Genomic DNA, 15,181 nt, shown 5'->3' with positions numbered 1-15,181 from the left:
TCATGACCCCAGGCTCCAAGTGTACTCTCCAGCTACAGATACCCCTGTTAACCCTGGTTCCAGACTGGGTCCCTTAGACACAGACTCCCAGCCTGCACCAGAGCCAGGCTGGCCCTCATGGACTAATTCATCAGGCCCACCTCAACAGTCCCCATAAGTTGGCTCCCAAGGACCCAGGATTCAGGTTCTTCCACACAGACTCAAATTTCAGCCTCATCAATGGAAGATTAGGCACCAGGCTGGGTATAGTGGGCCAAAGCACCAAGCCTCCCCACCTACTGATCCAGATACCAGACTTGCCCATTAGGAGTCTAGCATCAAGCTAGCTCATCAACACCACCAATGGACCACCCAGAATCTCTGGACAGTCTGACCAGTGAAAGACCTGCCTGCTGAAGCCATTCTGCAAACACTACTTCAAATGTGTAGATACCAATGCAAGGCCACAAGGATCACAAATAATGAAGAACACAGTACCATCAAAGGAAACTAATAAATCTGTAATAACTAACCCTAAACACATGGAGAGCTGTTGGGCGAAGAGTTCAGAATAATTCTCTTAAAGAAATTCAGTGAATGAAGAAAACACAGATAGACAAGTAAATAGAATTAAGCAAATAATGCAAGAACAAATAAGTTCAACAAAGAAACTGACTTACCCCCCTCCCCCCCCAAAAAAGGCCCTGGCCCATTGGCTCAGTGATAGAGCGTCGGCCTGGCATGTCAAAGTCCAGGGTTTGATTCCCAGTCAGGGCACACAGGATAAGCGCCCATCTGCTTCTCCACCCTTCCCCTTCTCCTTCCTCTTTGTCTCTCTCTTCCCCTCCTGCAGCCAAGGCTCCACTGGAGCAAAGTTGGTGCGGCCTCAGGAGCTAGAATGGCTCCAGCTGCAATGGAGCATTGCCCCCTCGTGGGCATGCTGGGTAGATCCTGGTCAGGTGCATGCGAGAGTCTGTCTGATTGCCTCCTCACTCCTAATTTCGGAAACACACACACACACACACACACACACACACACACACACGCACAAAGTCAAAAAGAATTCCTAGAGCTGAAGAATACATAGACTAAACCAAAGAATTCAATAGAGAAGAAACAGCAGACTCTGCCAAGCAGAATAATCAGTGAACTTGAAGACAGATCATTTGAAATGATCCTAGTCAGAAGTGCAGGTACTTAAATATTTCTTAAGAAAAATGTTGATTAGATATTAATATATATCATGGAGAATACTATAAACTCATACATTCACTGTCAGTTCTCACGACAACCTTATAAAGTAGGTATTAGAAATCATAGATGGTGCAATTGAAATTCATGAAAGAAATTAAATGAAAACATGGGATCTGAAGTCTGGCTGCCTGGGTTTCAATTCTTAATCAATTGTTTTCTAATTCTATGAGTCTGGACAAGTCAATCTTTTTAATACTTATTTTCTCCATCTGTTAAATATAGGATATTGCCTTATTATCATATTGATTCTCTTAAGAACTTACATTTAGATAAGAAATAAAACAGGAGGCACTTCTATTTATCCACAGCTCCATAACCGCTCTTTTCTCTAATAACAACACTTAAGGATTTGGAAGAAAGGTATTAGGAAACGAAAGTACATTCACTGCCTTTATAAAAATATTTTCCTTGACCCAACTGTTGAAGTTCCGTTTCACTACATTGAGGCCAGATCAAATAAAGACTCTGAGGAAAAATTATACCAGCATTCAGAGTCAATCACTGAAACCAGTCAAGCTCCACCACTTCCCTTAGAGCAGTGGTTTTCAACTGTTTTTGCAGGCACTGTCCACGAAAGAGTTAACCACCCTGACGCTGTCAAATTTCTGGTGAACTGGCACCTGTCCACAGACAAGGGCTGGAAAACACTACCCTTTCTCTGATCATGTTCTATCTTGCTAAGGCTGATAGGCAGGAATTATTTGGATGATGCAGGCTGCCAACACAGAGGAAAGACATGTGTGATCATGGTTCTGTGTCCTATTATGGTACATCAAACATGAAGTGAAGTTAGTTTAAACACAAGTTAAATTCAGCAAAAGTGTGACTGCCTAAAGTGTGATTGCCTGGTGTGACAAATAGGTTCGGTCTGAAGACTGCCTGGGATCAAATCCTGAGAGAGTTATTTACTAGCAATATGATACTGAGCCAGGAACTTACTTCTGTGCTTCAGATTCCTCATCTATAAATTGAGGCTAATTGTAGTACTTGGTAAGGTTGGAGAGAATATTAAATGAGATATTCCATATAGAGCATTATCACAGTGGCTGGCACATAGTAAGTGCTCAATAAGTGCTCAGAAACTTTTGTTTTAAAATTCAGTAAGCTATAATCAAATTAACTGTGTGTCTAACACTGAATGCGAAGCTCTGTCAATTTTTTATGATTTTTAAAACATGAAATATAAAACTTACCATTTTAATCATTTTGAAGTATACAATTTAGTGACAGTAACTACTCTTGATGTTGTAAAATCCTCACCACTATTCATTTCTAGAACCTTTTCATCACCCCCAACAGAAACTGTACCCACAAAACACTTTCATTCATTTCCTTCTCTGCTCGATACTGGGTTACCACATTGACCCAGCAGTTCCATATTTTAGGTATGTACAGAAGATAGCTATTGTTGGTCAAATAAGTCTGTAAATATGATATATATGTTTAATTGCGTATAGTTTGCATTGGGTGTGGGGGACAGGCTGTAAGCAGGCAGGATCCTTATAGCCTAAAGCTTAGTTTTAAAACTAAGCTTTTCCCCACACCCTTGACTATTGCTTGATAGGGGGATTCTTATGAGGAATCCCATTATGCCTCAGATAAGTGACTCTGTATCAGAGACATCCTTGTTTGTATATTGGATTAAAGGTTTTAATTTCTACACTATAAAGTGGGGCAGACCAGGAGCGTGTTCTCTCTCTCTCTCTCTCTCTCTCTCTCTCTCTGTTTCTGAGATTAGCATTAGAGAGGAGAGCAAAGTAAGGCCATGTGGAGGAGAGGAGAAGCAGCCAAGATGGTGGAGTGCTGAAGGAGAAGCCAGTTTGTGCAGAGAGAAGGAGATGGGGAACAGAGGTGAGTAAGGCTGGTGAGCTAGAAACCTTTGATTCTAGGAAACTCGGATAAGTCAGTGGCTTTGGGAGCCCTGAATGGAAAGGGAAGGGTTTTCCCACTGTGTGTATTTCTTGCTCGCTGGGTGCAAGCTAGGATTAAAGTTCTTGGCTCCGCTGTTTCATTACCGTCTGTCCTAATCAAATGTGAACCCGTATGGGCCAAGCGGCTGTGACGGCGGCCGTGGCTACTGGCTTTACAGCTATATTTCTAGGTAACACAAAAAGTCACACAGACACACATATACAAATGTTCATAGCAGCACTATTCGCATTTAGCCAAAAGGTGGAAACAACCCAAATATTCATCAACAGACAAATGGCTATACAGAGATACAATGACGTGCATGCTGCACCATGGATGGTCTTGAGGATATTATGTTAATGGAAAAAAGCCAGTCACAGAGGACAAATATCATATGATTCCACTTATATGCGCTATCTAGAATAGGCAAATTCATATACACAGAAAGTAGAGCAGAGGTTACCAGGGGGTAGGGGACTTACTCCTTAATGCTTACAGTCTCTGTTTGGGGTAATAAAAATTTTGAAAACAGTGGTGATGGTTATACAACCTGTAATTAACATCATTGAACTATACACTTAAACTGGCAAATTTATGTATCTATTTTACTATGATAAAAAAAATAGAACAAAATGCCTTCATACCTGTGATTTCACATTACGATTCTTTGAGGCATACCTGAATTCCTCACATCTTCCTCATTTATGCTGATGCATACCTTGGCCATCATTTGGGGAGACAGACCAGAAATAAGTATTCAATATTAATACAAAGTTTAATTAAAGCAAGGTTTCCTATGCCAGACATTCTGTGGTTTACTCTATTCCTCCCACATTTCCTCACCTGGCCTAAGGCTCTACTTAGTATTATGTTAACAGAGGAGAGTGCTCATCATTTAAATATCTTTAATCCTGGGCTAAATGCATTTAAGTGGTAAAAAAGCTGTGTTTCTTCCTTTTCTTTAACTTCATATGAGTGTCTGAAAAGGAGCCAACTTCCTTCTGACCTGACCTGGGGCAAAGGGTACCTAATGTAATTAGGATATAATTATGCTTTGCTCCAAGTGACACATTATCCTCCTGAGCCCTCAGGCGACCATCTCAGTCTTCAGAGGTAGCAGCGGAGGTCTGTAGTTAGCCCTGCTGGCTGCAAACTGCCCTGTGACCTAAGGGAAGTGACCTACTATACACAGTGCACTCACCTGTCTATAGGCCCACCTTAGTAATTAAGCATTTTGCCTCCAGCCACACTGTCTTGAACTCAAAGACTATTATCTATTTTTTCCTCTCAGATGAAAGGCTCACTTGGTTAGGATACACACTTCTCCGAGAACCCTGAACTCAATATTTAGATTTTGTAGATACACAGTGGATCTGAGAAAGCACTTTGAGAAATGAACTTCATGAAACTCCAAGGGAACGCAATGAAAAACTGATGATTGATGCTTCTCATCTCTCTCCGTTCCTGTCTGTCTGTTCCTATCTATCCCTCTCTCTGACTCTCTCTCTGTCCCTGTAAAAAAATTAAAAAAAAAAATCTTACAAAGTCACAGTGCTTAGCTATCCCCTCAAGTGCCACCTCTTTCTTTCTTTCCCTCTCTCTCTCCCTCTCCCTTCCCTTCCTTTCCTTTCCTTTCTCTCTCCCTCTGTCTCTCTTTCTTTCTTTTTTTACAGGGGAAGAGAGAGAGAGTCACAGAGAGGGACAGACAGGGACAGACAGACAAGAACAGAGAGAGATGAGAAGCATCAATCATCAGTTTTTTGTTGTGACACCTTAGTTGTTCATTGATTGCTTTCTCATATGTGCCTTGATCGCAGGCCTTCAGCAGACCAAGCAACCCCTTGCTCGAGCCAGCGACCTTGGGTCCAAGCTGGTGAGCTTTGCTCAAACCAGATGAGCCCGCACTCAAGCTGGCGACCTCGGGGTCTCGAAACTGGGTCCTCAGCATCCCAGTCCGACGCTCTATCCACTGCGCCACCGCCCAGTCAGGCCCAAGTGCCACCACTTTTTAGAGTATGTTCCAAGCTGTTTTCAATTCATACTGAATGTACAATTAGTACATCTTAACATTGCTGGGATTTAGACTCTAAATTTTGTATAATATGCCAACTAGCACCAATGTTTGGGTTCCCTGAGTTTCCTCTTAGAAGTTTGATTAGACATTTTATACTCTAACATGTTTTATTAAACATTAAAAATATGCAAGGGACTTCCCTAAGCATGCAATTAATTTTTCTAATTTTTAAACTTATTATCCAGATCTACAGACAACTCAAGCATCCAAGTTTCAAATGCAATGAATACATTGTTTTTCCATTAGATGTACACTAACAGCTTTGCTAATATGAAAATATCTAAATTTTACTGTATTTCCTGGTTCTTTCTAAGCACATTGAATTCATCAGCTATCATATATACATATATACTATTCACTGGTTCTCCAGCATAAATAAAATTCTCAAAATTTTATGTGACCTCATATAAATTATATGATCTTCTTGTAAATCTAAAATTATAAATAATTTGCTCCTCTAACAAATATAAAGGCATATATTTAAGACCACTTATAAAGGTTCTAAAGTCAAAGCCAGGTACGTAAAAAGCAAACATGCCTTGAGGAGTCATACCTTACAGCAGGGGTCCCCAAACTTTTTACATAGGGGGCCAGTTCACTGTCCCTCAGACTGTTGGAAGGCCGGACTATAAAAAAAACTATGAACAAATCCCTATGCACACTGCACATATCTTATTTTAAAGTAAAAAAAACAAAATGGGAACAAATACACTATTTAAAATAAAGAACAAGTAAATTTAAATCAACAAACTGACCAGTATTTCAATGGGAACTATGCTCCTCTCACTGACCACCAATGAAAGAGGTGCCCCTTCCGGAAGTGCTGTGGGGGCAGATAAATGGCCTCAGGGGGCCGTATGCGGCCCCCGGGCTGTAGTTTGGGGACCGACTCCTACCTTACAGCATGACCAGTTATCACTTCAGATACCAGTTACTACATCAGTGGGCACGAGTAGGAAGGCACTGAACAGTCTTTAGAAATACACATTAGGGGAGAGAGGGGCAGGAATAGGTGAATCCAAAAAGAGAGTATGTATCACAAAGATCCCAGAAGAAACATACTGACAAAAGAGGTTAGATAGAGTTAGAGTCAAATTACACACATTTCTTAATTTTACTTAAGGCTGCTCCTAGTCACACGTCTTAAAACTCATCTTGTGACACACGTGTGGACAACAGCTACCACTGAGAAGCACCTGTTTTGTGCCTGGTACTTTAGAGTGCTTCACATTTTAAGGACATTCCTGCATTTTAAGGACAAGCTTGCAGGACATGCAGGATCTGCCTTCCCACAGGTAAGGAATGAAGCTCAGGGAAATGAGTTTTTTCCTCTAGCTTCAGGCCCCTTTTGTCACCTCCCGATAGCCACACTGTGCAGGCCTCCAGTGGAACCAGGCAGGGCACTGAATAGTGGCAAAGTCCATCTGGAAGGCTTCTTCCTTGCTCATTTTCCATCTGCTGTTTGTCTTCGGCTTTTGCTGAACTGTTTTGTGAAATGTTTAGATGCTATGGTGACTGAGTGAAAGACTGAAGTATGTTGTTATGGCAACCTCGAGAAACTTAATCTGAACTTGTGTTTTACAACCATGCAAAATTTATGCCCAGGAGATTTTCGTGCTGGCAAAATTAGTTGCCAGGGGGTGGGGGATGGAGGATGGGGGATGGGGGATATGAGGAGTGACTGCTAATGGGTATAGGGTTTCTTTTGAGCGGGATAAAATGTTCTGGAATAAGATGGTTGTACAACTCTGTGACTATACAAAACCCACTAAGTTGTACACTTTATAAAGGTGAATTTTATGGCATGCAAATTACCTCTAAATAAAAAAAACTATGGCTATAATCAAAAGAGCAAGGTATGATCAAGCACTGGAGAAATGTGGGAAAATTATAATCCTCACATATTGCTGGTGGGAATGTAAAATGGTGTAGCCACTCTGGAAAATAGTTTGACAGGTCCTCATAAAGTTAAACAGATACTGTATGATCCAATAATTCTACTCCTATCATACAAAGCCCCCCAAACGAAAACATATGTCCACACAAAAACTTGTACATAAGTGTTCACAGGAGCATTATTCACAACAGAGAAAAAGTAGAAATAGCCCAAACACCCAGCAGCGGACAAATAGATAAATGAAATGTGCCATATCCATGCAATGGTGTATCATTTGACCATAGAAGGACTAAAGTACTGATACATGCTACAACATGGGTGAATCTTGAAAACATTATGCTGAGTGAAAGAAGCTAGTCATAAAGACCATCCACTGTATGATTCCATTGATATGAAATGTCCAGAGTGGGCAAGTCTATGACGACAGAAAGTGGATTAGTGGTTGCCTAGGGCTGGGATGGCTCAGGGGAACATGGAAAGTGACTGCTATGGAGATGGGCTTTCTATGGGTGGTAATGAGAACACTCTAAAATTGACTGTGGTGATGGCTGCACAGCTTTCTGAACATGCTAAAAGTCACTGAATTATATACTTTAAGTGGATAAATTATATGGTATGTGAATTATATCTCAAAAAGGCTGTTACAACTTTATAGGCTTGGTGGGCAGCGCCATCTTTAACAAAGTGAGCATAATATATTTTATCTTCCCAACAGGTTTCCAGACTAAAAGAAGAAAACAAAACAAACAAACAAACAAAAAAACTTTATAGGCTCATTTTCATTAATTTTTGGATTATTATTTACCTAAAACTATGCCAGGGAGACTTGAGTGCAGCCTGTGATCCTGCTTAATTGACTATATTGTAAGGGATCAAATTCTCTTAAGGAAAAAATAAGCCCATAATATAATCACAATTGGACTTATATGAGGCCAAGTTCAAGGTTTTTGCAGGTTTATAGAAATGCTTCAGAAAATATATAAATAATTATATGTCTCTGAATACTACTGTCCTATTTTTTTAAAATTATACTAGCTTTGGGACACATGAAAAAGTACTATAAATTAAACTTGATAAGGGAGCATAAGAGTGAATAAATTTACCTCAATGTATGTTTCTAAGAAAGTATTGAGAGAGCACTTGCCTACAATAAACTTACACATAAAAAACTCTACAAAAAACCCCCCCAAAAAACAAACAAAAAAACCTCTACAGATATGCTAGAAGTGAACCACTACACTTTAATCAACTGTAGACTATGTACTATTTCTATTCAGAAATCTAAGACATTCACTGCTCAGAAAGGACTCTGATAGCTATGTGTAGATGAACACCAGCATTATACGTGAGGAAACTGAAGTATAGAATAATTAGGTCTCACTGAGTGACCTAGAACCAGATGATTTGAACTTAGGTTTTACAAGTCTTAATTCAGTTTCTTACACTCTTAAACTCATTTCATATAAGATATATAAAATAAGTTTAAAAAATAATCTGTATTAGAGACTATACCTAAGTTTTATAAATCATATTATTTAATATGCATTAGGGGCTAGTAATCCTACATATAACCTGCTCTCTGGTAGTAAGCACTAAACAACTTTAAATTATACAATCACACCTAGGGAAACTGGAACAAGGTCATGGAAGGGAGGAATAAAAGGATCATAATCTTGAAGCTATGACTGACCCTGATACATATGCAACTAGGTCTCAGTTTTAAATAACATCACAAAATCAGATTAAAGAGGCATAGTCAATCTGCCCTCAAATTATATAAAATAAATAAATTTACATACAAATAGTACTATATATATCATCTGCTAACTTAGGTCTTTTAAGAGAATGCTTTCATATCTCTTGTCAAAATCATTTTAATTTGCTTTAAGTCTACTAAGGAAAAGCAAAGACAAAGGGATCAATAAACTGGAGTCAAATTATGAGTTACATTAAAAAGTTATCCAGTTACCCTGCAGGATTTGTAGAAACTGGAAAGTTTCATCCTTTCACGCCAAATAAAAAATACAAATAGAAACATGATATGAACAGATTGCCTACACCTTTAAGGAGAGAGAACAAACATGAGAGGAGACACTCACTGCACTTCGCTCACAAGGGCCTGACGCAGAGACGTCTGGCCTGGGTGAGGTGGTGCTCACTGAGTCTCAGGGTAGAAAGTACCGGGACTCCCTAACCCTTGATCTGATCAAAAATAACCAGAGGCTGCCTTTTTCCAAGGCAGCTCTATCATTCAGGCAAAATAGGTCACAGCTCTAAACTTTATCAGCCAAACCACATATCTAATAAGAAATACTCTGCATTATTTTGTAGCCTAAGTGATTATAGATAATTACAGCTTGATGCCTTAGTCAACATTATATGCTAATGATATTATTCATCTACTGAGTGAGATGGAAAGGTTCTATAAAGAAGCAGAGTAAGACTGTACAAGCACATAAACTCACAGGTTAGAGCTCAAAGCCACAGTGATGACAAAAGGAAATTTCCAACGCTGACATTGGTAGAATATGGTCTACTTTATAAAGGAAGAGGACTCTATATATTTAACGAAATGGTTGAATTATTTAATGATGGTGCACCCATACTGCGGCACCCTGTGGAGATCCATCACGTGCATGGCATTCCACACAGTTGCAGCTGTATGTGCGACTGCAGAACAAGCTCCAGAACATATTAAGAGAAGAAAAGCAAGACGTAGGACAGAATACACAGTATGGGGTGGGAAGATTTCTTTTTAAGGAATAGTATAAATCGTAATTTTTAAGTTGAATTTATTGAGTTAACACTGGAAAAGATAATTATACAGGTTTCAGGTGCTAAATAGTAATTAAAAACAAATACCTTGTGGTGTCTTCTTCGCAGTGCCACTTTTGCTTCTTGGACTTCTTTTTCCAGGTATTATTTTGTTCCTTCCCAAGGAGTCCTGTCCATCTGTGAGGCCTTCGCAGGAAGTGCCTTCCGAGTTCTCACTTGCAGCCACCTCACAGCTTGGTGTGCTGTCATTGTTGTTGAGACTGTCCTGCTCAGACACTTCAGGTTTGCCCATTGCACTATCACTGCTAGTCAGACAGTCATGCCCATCCCCGTCGAGTTGATTTTCATTTTCATCTGATGCAGAAGGCAAGCGTGTTACTATACTTTCCACACTGCCACCAGGATGACACCCATCTTGTGGTTCTATCTGAAGATTATATGCAGGCGTTTCACTGTCATCCATTAGAGCATCTCTTGTTGATCGTTTAAGTTTCATTAAAGTCCTTCCATGCCTACAATGACAAAAAGAGAAAACCTGCTTCGTTTGTGTTTTTTTGTTGTTGTTGTGTTTTGTTTTGTTTTTTTTTGAGAGAGAGAGAAACAGGAAGGGAGAGAGATGAGAAACATCAATTCACTGTAGAGTTGTCACTGTAGTTGTTCACTAATTGCTTCTCATGTACCTTGACCAGGGGGCTCAAACTGAGCCAGCGACTCCTTGCTCAAGCCCACAACTTTGGGCTTCAAGCCAATTACCTTCAGGCTCATGTCAATGACCTTGGGTCATGTTGATGATCCCTGCTCAAGCTGGCGACCGTAGGCTCAAGCAGGCAAGCCCGCGCTCAAGCTGGCAACCCTGGGATTCTGAATCTGGGTTGACGCTCTATCCACTGCGCCACCAGTCAGGCTACCTCAATTTCTAAATTCTAGGTTCTCAGTGAGCTCTCATTTTCCTCTTCACTTGGGCTTTTGGACTGGAAGTAGAGAATAGCAGGACGTGACTGAAGCTCAACTCTTCCTCATTCACAACCCACTGCACCTCACCTCATTTAGTTCTCATTTGATACAGTGGTTCTCAACCTTGGCTGCATGTTTATTACTTGTGGAGCTTGTCAAATTCTATCCTAAATCTATTATGTCAGAATCTCTGTGGATTGAGCCCAGAGATTATGTATTTTTAAGTTAGTGTATATTAAGATTCTAATGTGTATTACATTGATCCCCGGTCAGGGACCATACCAGAATAGATTGATATTCCTCTCTCTCAAATCAATAAAATAAACATTAAAAAAATGATGTTAGCAAATTCCTTTTGTATAATTGAAAAAAATAAAAGAGGGCCATAATTAACTGTAGGCTATCTAGTTTAAACTTGAAAAAATCTAAATCTGTTCTTTTTTTTTTTTTCTGTATTTTTTTGTATTTTTCCGAAGCTGGAAACGGGGAGAGACAGTCAGACAGACTCCCGCATGCGCCCGACAGGGATCCACCCGGCACGCCCACCAGGGGCGACGCTGTGCCCACCAGGGGGCGACGCTCTGCCCCTCCAGGGTGTTGCTCTTTTGCGACCAGAGCCACTCTAGCGCCTGGGGCAGAGGCCAAGGAGCCATCCCCAGCGCCCGGGCCATCTTTGCTCCAATGGAGCCTCGGCTGTGGGAGGGAAGAGAGAGACAGAGAGGAAGGAGGGGTGGGGGGTGGAGGAGCAAATGGGCGCTTCTCCTATGTGCCGTGGCCGGGAATCGAACCCGAGTCCCCCGCACGCCAGGCCAATGCTCTACCGCTGAGCCAACCGGCCAGGGCCTAAATCTGTTCTAAGGATCCTGCTGACATTTTAAAGATCTAGAGCAGGGGTCCCCAAACTTTTTACACAGGGGGCCAGTTCACTGTCCCTCAGACCGTTGGAGGGCTGGACTATAAAAAAAATATGAACAAATCCCTATGCACACTGCACATATCTTATTTTAAAGTAAAAAAAACAAAATGGGAACAAATACAATATTTAAAATAAAGAACAAGTAAATTTAAATCAACAAACTGACCAGTATTTCAATGGGAACCATGGGCCTGCTTTTGGCTAATGAGATGGTCAATGTGCTCCTCTCACTGACCACCAATGAAAGAGGTGCCCCTTCCGGAAGTGTGGCGGGGGCCGGATAAATGGCCTCAGGGGGCCGCATGCGGCCCGCGGGCCATAGTTTGGGGACCCCTGATCTAGAGAATAGATTTCAAGCCCTTTATCAATCATGTTTTATACTGGTTTATAAAAAGTACATTACATTTAAAGGAAAATGATGCCAGCTAGATATGATTTATTTTTATGTTTGTCAAGCATTATTTTGGGTTTAAATTACATATAATATTCCAGTAATTCTGGGGGGGAAACCTCATTAGTGTATGTAACTAAAAGAGTGGAGACAATCCAAAAGTCCATTAATGAACAGGAAAACAAAATGTGGTATATTCATACAATGAGACATTACTCAGCCATAAAAAGGAATGAAGTTCTGATTAATACTACAACATGGATGAACTCTGAAAACATTAAGCTAAGTGAAATAACCCAAGACAAAAATTGAAAAATATTTCATTTCACTTACATAAAATATCTAGAACAGGCAAATTCACAGATAGAGGAGATAGATTAGAAGTTACCAGGGGCTGAGGGGAGGAGGAAAGGGGAGTGACCGCTTAATGGTGACAGAGTCTTTGCTTAGAGTGATGGAACAGACCTGGACACAGTCACAGTGGTAATGGCTGCATGACAGTGTAAATGTAATTAATGCCACTACACTGTAGATTTAAAAACTGTTAAAATGGTATTTTTTCACAATAAAAACAGAGAAAAGAAATTTATATGGCTATGTAGGACACATGTCAGTCCTTAAAACTGGTAATAGCCTCAGTTATTTTCTAATTTAAGTAAGTCATGTTCTACATGTATTTGCAGCTGAAAAGGTTTTACTTTTACCTGAGGTACAGAGGTCACGTCTCACAGGGACAGGGGGAAGGAGAAGGCAGTCTAAACTCTAGAGAGAGCCCCAAACAGTAACAGTCAAGTCTTGTTGGGTCACTTTCATGCATTAGAAACTGTGCCAGGTACTTTATGTGCCTTCTTTCTAATCCTCCAAAAGGACTACATGGGACATATTCATTCAGCGTTTTAGATGAAGATTCTGAAGGTCAGAGAGGAAAAGCCCCTTGCTTAAGATCATATTCCTAGAAAGAAGTGGGACTGGGTCTGAAACCAGGTCTTGATTTGAATCTGGAGCAGTTTAGCATACTGGCTGAGAGCAGGGGCAGACGGAGGCTCAGATTCTGGCTTTGCCATTGAACTACTGTGTGTGACCTCAGACAGTAACCTAGCATCTCCAAGCTTCAGTTTTCTCATTTGTAAATGTGGAGAATTTAATACCTATCCCGAAGCATCATTTTTGAAACTTAGAAAAGATAAAGCACTTAGCAGAGTACTTGGCCTACAGTAAATGCTCAATGAACGTTAGCCTAACACATTTCAATTGGAATATATATATATATTTAACCATGTAAGAGGCAAGGGGTAGAGAGACAGACTCCTGCATGTGCCCGGATGGGGATCCACCCTGTAACTCCCATTTGGGGCTGATGCTCTGCCCATTTGCTCTGTTGCTTGTAAACCTAGCTATTTTAGCATCTGAGGCGAGGCCACGGAGCCATCTTCAGTGCCTGGGGCCAACTTGCTCACTTGAGCCATGGTTGCAGGAGGGGGGAGGTGGGGAGAAGCAGATGGGTGCTTCTCCTGTGTGCCCCGACAGAGAATTGAACCCGGGACTTCCACACGCCGGCTGATGCTCTACCCCTGAGCCAACCAGCCGGGGCCCAATTGGAATATTTTAATTTAAGTAATAATATAACTTTCCTAATGGGCTTTCTAATCAGTATAGCCTGATTGCCTTTGGAAATAATTATAGATGTTATTTTTGTCTCTTTTTTTGTCTTTTCCTTAAAGATATGCCAACATTGTACGGAACCTGGAGTTAGAAAGAAGCGCAGTTGAAACACATTCAAGGTTATTTGCTATATCTAAATTGCATGTCTATTCAGTAAGAGTCCCTGTGTACTATAACCAATTCTCACAAAAGAGCGACACTGCGGTCACTACACAGCACTGATCCTGACATATTTTGTCTTTTAAAAGCATGACAGTGACCGGCTGCTCAAGCTTCCAGCCTCTTGTGGCAAAATAGCATTCCAAATATGTCCATTGTGAAAAAGTTATTTGCTATGGTGACTCTGCACAGCTGAAGAATTTCAGGCAAACATCAAAACCCACAAAACTTCAAAGAAGCTCTAAATAAACATAACACAGAGTAACTGAATAAAAAAAAATCTACATTTTGTCAAAAATATAATCTCAATCCAGGTTGATTTGACTTCATTTCTGATACATCTTAATGTATATCTGATGAGGCTATAAACATCAGGAGTTACTAAATAAAAAATACAGGAATAGTTAAATACATAATATTATACAATTATTTTATTTAAATGCTTTGAGGAAATTATACATGCTATTTCTCTGTAATTCATACTAATTAGGCCTAAATACTATATATCTACTTCTGAAAGAAGCCAAGATCCTTATGAACTAAAATGTTACCCCAAGTTTAAATCTGATAATGTCTAGCCAAACTGAAACTGAGAAGAAGCCAGTTACCAATCAATAAGGTATTCTATGAAGCATAAATTCAAATTTGGCAACTCAGAATTAAGGAAGAAGTCACCACACCCATATGTTATTGGGTTCATATTTATCAACATTGTGCTTATTATGGTGACTATTTACCACTTTACATTTTCCCTTTTTACTAACCAGACATGTTCAATACCACTCACTAGTTTGGCGATTAAGATTTTGTTTAGACATGTGTACCATATGTGTGAATATGCAATATTCTGTATATCAGCATAACTTGTTTCATTTCCCTCAGCCCTCCCTTTGAAAACAGGGTTCAGTTCAAGATGGCTTACTCATCTACAGAGCCCTTGTTCAAAAACCTATTACATATGTGGAAATGATGGTCAAAAGCCTCCTTTTGTGACAAAGTAGCCATCTCTCTCCTCTCCTCCTTCTCTCTCACACAGACATACACAAGCTTTACTTAGAGGTACAAAATAGAAGCAAATCTATGAAACACAATGTGCCCAAGGACATCTTCGGACATGCAGAAAACCATTCTAAGCAATAATTTCCAACTTTTTTTTTTTTTTTTGTATTTTTCTGAAGCCGGAAACGGGGAGAGACAGTCAGACAGACT

The 15,181-nt window shown here is 40.2% G+C and overlaps 1 protein-coding gene across 2 annotated transcripts in view; it reads right to left on the bottom strand.

Annotated features, from left to right (window-relative positions):
• The window catches only part of CNST (consortin, connexin sorting protein), a 77,973-nt gene that overhangs the window by 35,997 nt on the left and 26,795 nt on the right, over positions 1–15,181 (bottom strand). For both annotated transcript variants that reach the window (XM_066236912.1, XM_066236919.1), the window contains exon 2: positions 9,978–10,402. In XM_066236912.1, the coding sequence (XP_066093009.1) occupies positions 9,978–10,386 (409 nt within the window). In that variant the 5' untranslated portion in view covers positions 10,387–10,402. The remainder of the gene's footprint in view (positions 1–9,977; positions 10,403–15,181) is intronic.

The sequence above is a fragment of the Saccopteryx bilineata genome, chromosome 1 (genome assembly GCF_036850765.1).
Source record: "Saccopteryx bilineata isolate mSacBil1 chromosome 1, mSacBil1_pri_phased_curated, whole genome shotgun sequence".
Lineage (NCBI taxonomy): Eukaryota > Metazoa > Chordata > Mammalia > Chiroptera > Emballonuridae > Saccopteryx > Saccopteryx bilineata.
Note: the sequence above shows the minus strand (reverse complement) of the source record. Positions and strands in the feature narration are given on the sequence as shown.